At 37.1% G+C, this 1,983-nt stretch overlaps 1 protein-coding gene across 1 annotated transcript in view; it reads right to left on the bottom strand.

Moving 5' to 3' along the window:
* The window catches only part of LOC107667913 (ribonuclease inhibitor-like), a 12,560-nt gene that overhangs the window by 568 nt on the left and 10,009 nt on the right, over positions 1-1,983 (bottom strand). Inside the window, exon 4 of the mRNA XM_016459654.1 lies at positions 47-93. Within this exon, the coding sequence (XP_016315140.1) occupies positions 47-93 (47 nt within the window). The remainder of the gene's footprint in view (positions 1-46; positions 94-1,983) is intronic.

Genomic DNA, 1,983 nt, shown 5'->3' with positions numbered 1-1,983 from the left:
CACTATAGCTGTGTGTGTGTGTGTGTGTGTGTGTGTGTAGACATACATTTCTTTAGACCTGCTGTAATCCTGGATTCTCCTCCATGATCCACACTAGAAAACACACACATTCAGTCAGTGAACACAAGTTTTAGTTTGACAGATTTAAAAAAATATTAGACAGAAATGAAGTTTAAATGAGTGGTTGCTATGGTACTTGGGGTGGTTGCTATGCTGTTGATAACATGTTCTGGGTGGTTGCTATAGGCAGTTGCTAGGGCACACAGGGTGGTTGCTAGGGTCTCGCTATGCAGTTGCTAGTATTATCATCACATTGCTAGCATGTTTTGGAATGATTTAGCATGTTCTAGGCTTGATTGAGTCTCAAGGGATTCTGGGAGCTTAGATTAGAATTTTGTCAGTCGGAGTTTGAATAGATGTGGCTCATCTGAACATTCCGTCAATGTAAGTCTGTGGGATTTTTATCAGTGGTCGGCAGCTGGCGAAGCCTTTTGACATAATGAAATAAATAAACGCCAAGCGCTATTTTATAACAAGATCAAATGTGTATCGAGCACATCAAGGTCAGCGGTCCTATTGCATCACGGGTGGTTACTACAGTTAACAGTTGCTACGGTCAGGCGTGCAGTGAAGAGAGCAGAGAGCGGCGAGACAGATGAAGCTTTCAGTGAGTGAAAATCCTTAAAAAGTCTTACATTTAGTTGTATCAAATTTAAGGCATTAAAAGTCTTAAATAGTACAAGAAAGCCTTAATAATGATTTTTAGGAGGTCTTAAATGTGGGGATGGTAAGATGAGAATTGCGATACGGATTAATATGATGATTAAACTTCAAAAGCCTCTGATTTCATTGAATATGAGCGCTGCACGTTTCAGAGTCAGCTGCTGCGCTGCTTTGTGTTCTGCTGTTACCGGGGAAACCGCTGTGTTTCTGCCGTTCTAAAAGCGCCTCCTGCTGGCAGAGAATGAATGTGCATTTTTATTAAGCCCATCCACTGTTGTTGTTCAGACCAATGTGAAAATCAACCCATGTTTTCATGCAAACACGCAGAATTGAAAATGTGAACTGGTGGATCAACAAGAAGCTAATGCATTATAAAAATTTAAAACATTCAGACAGTAAAATATATTTATGTATTATTTAATTAATAGGTTATAATTGATTGATAATAATTCTTTAAATTAATATAGCCTAACAATTGATAGTTTTGCCTACATTTTCTTAAAAAAAATGGTTTAAAGGCTGAAATGTGACGTTAATCATTCTAAAAACCTTTTTGTTTTTGTGAAAACTTGTATCTGAACTCGAAATCATGCTTTTTACAGTCATTTTAATTTTATTTGTGCAGGTCTTAAAAATTCTTAAATATGAGCTTAAATATCCTGCAGATACAATGGTCTGCCAAAAACCACCAATTTATATTTTTAGGTAGGCCTATATAACTGTCCGGACCTCGGCTGGTGAGGAGGGTTCATTACTGGACCTCAAGCAGCTTTAGTTGAAGACCCCTGGTCTGTGGGATTTTTATGGTTTTAATTTTTTCTTTATTTTCAGGTGTTTCTCAGAGACTGAACTGGTTTAAAGCGCAGAGATTCTGCAGCAATAAAATCTCTTCCTGAACTTCACAAGAGCTTGAAGAAACATCAGCGGTGAGACGCGTGTTTGAGTCTGAAACCAGACCACGAAATCAACACAGTAATATTTGTCTGTACTATCAAAAATACATCTGAATCAGAAATGTTCATGATTTCCATCATTCTGACAGGTGACAGATATTGTATTTCCCTGCTTTAGAAACTCTGATAACAGAGATCAGAAATGAATAAGAGACAATTACATTTTAAAGCATCTGATGAAAACAAACCTGGAAAGAGACGTAAAGACCAGAGATTCTTAGAGCATTCAGTGAATTATTCATGAGATTAAAAAATACAAAAGAGCAAAGTGCAAATGAAAAATGAAAATAATCAGGAGGAAACGAAT

The sequence above is a fragment of the Sinocyclocheilus anshuiensis genome, unplaced genomic scaffold (assembly GCF_001515605.1).
Source record: "Sinocyclocheilus anshuiensis isolate Anshui unplaced genomic scaffold, SAMN03320099.WGS_v1.1 scaffold2955, whole genome shotgun sequence".
Lineage (NCBI taxonomy): Eukaryota > Metazoa > Chordata > Actinopteri > Cypriniformes > Cyprinidae > Sinocyclocheilus > Sinocyclocheilus anshuiensis.
Note: the sequence above shows the minus strand (reverse complement) of the source record. Positions and strands in the feature narration are given on the sequence as shown.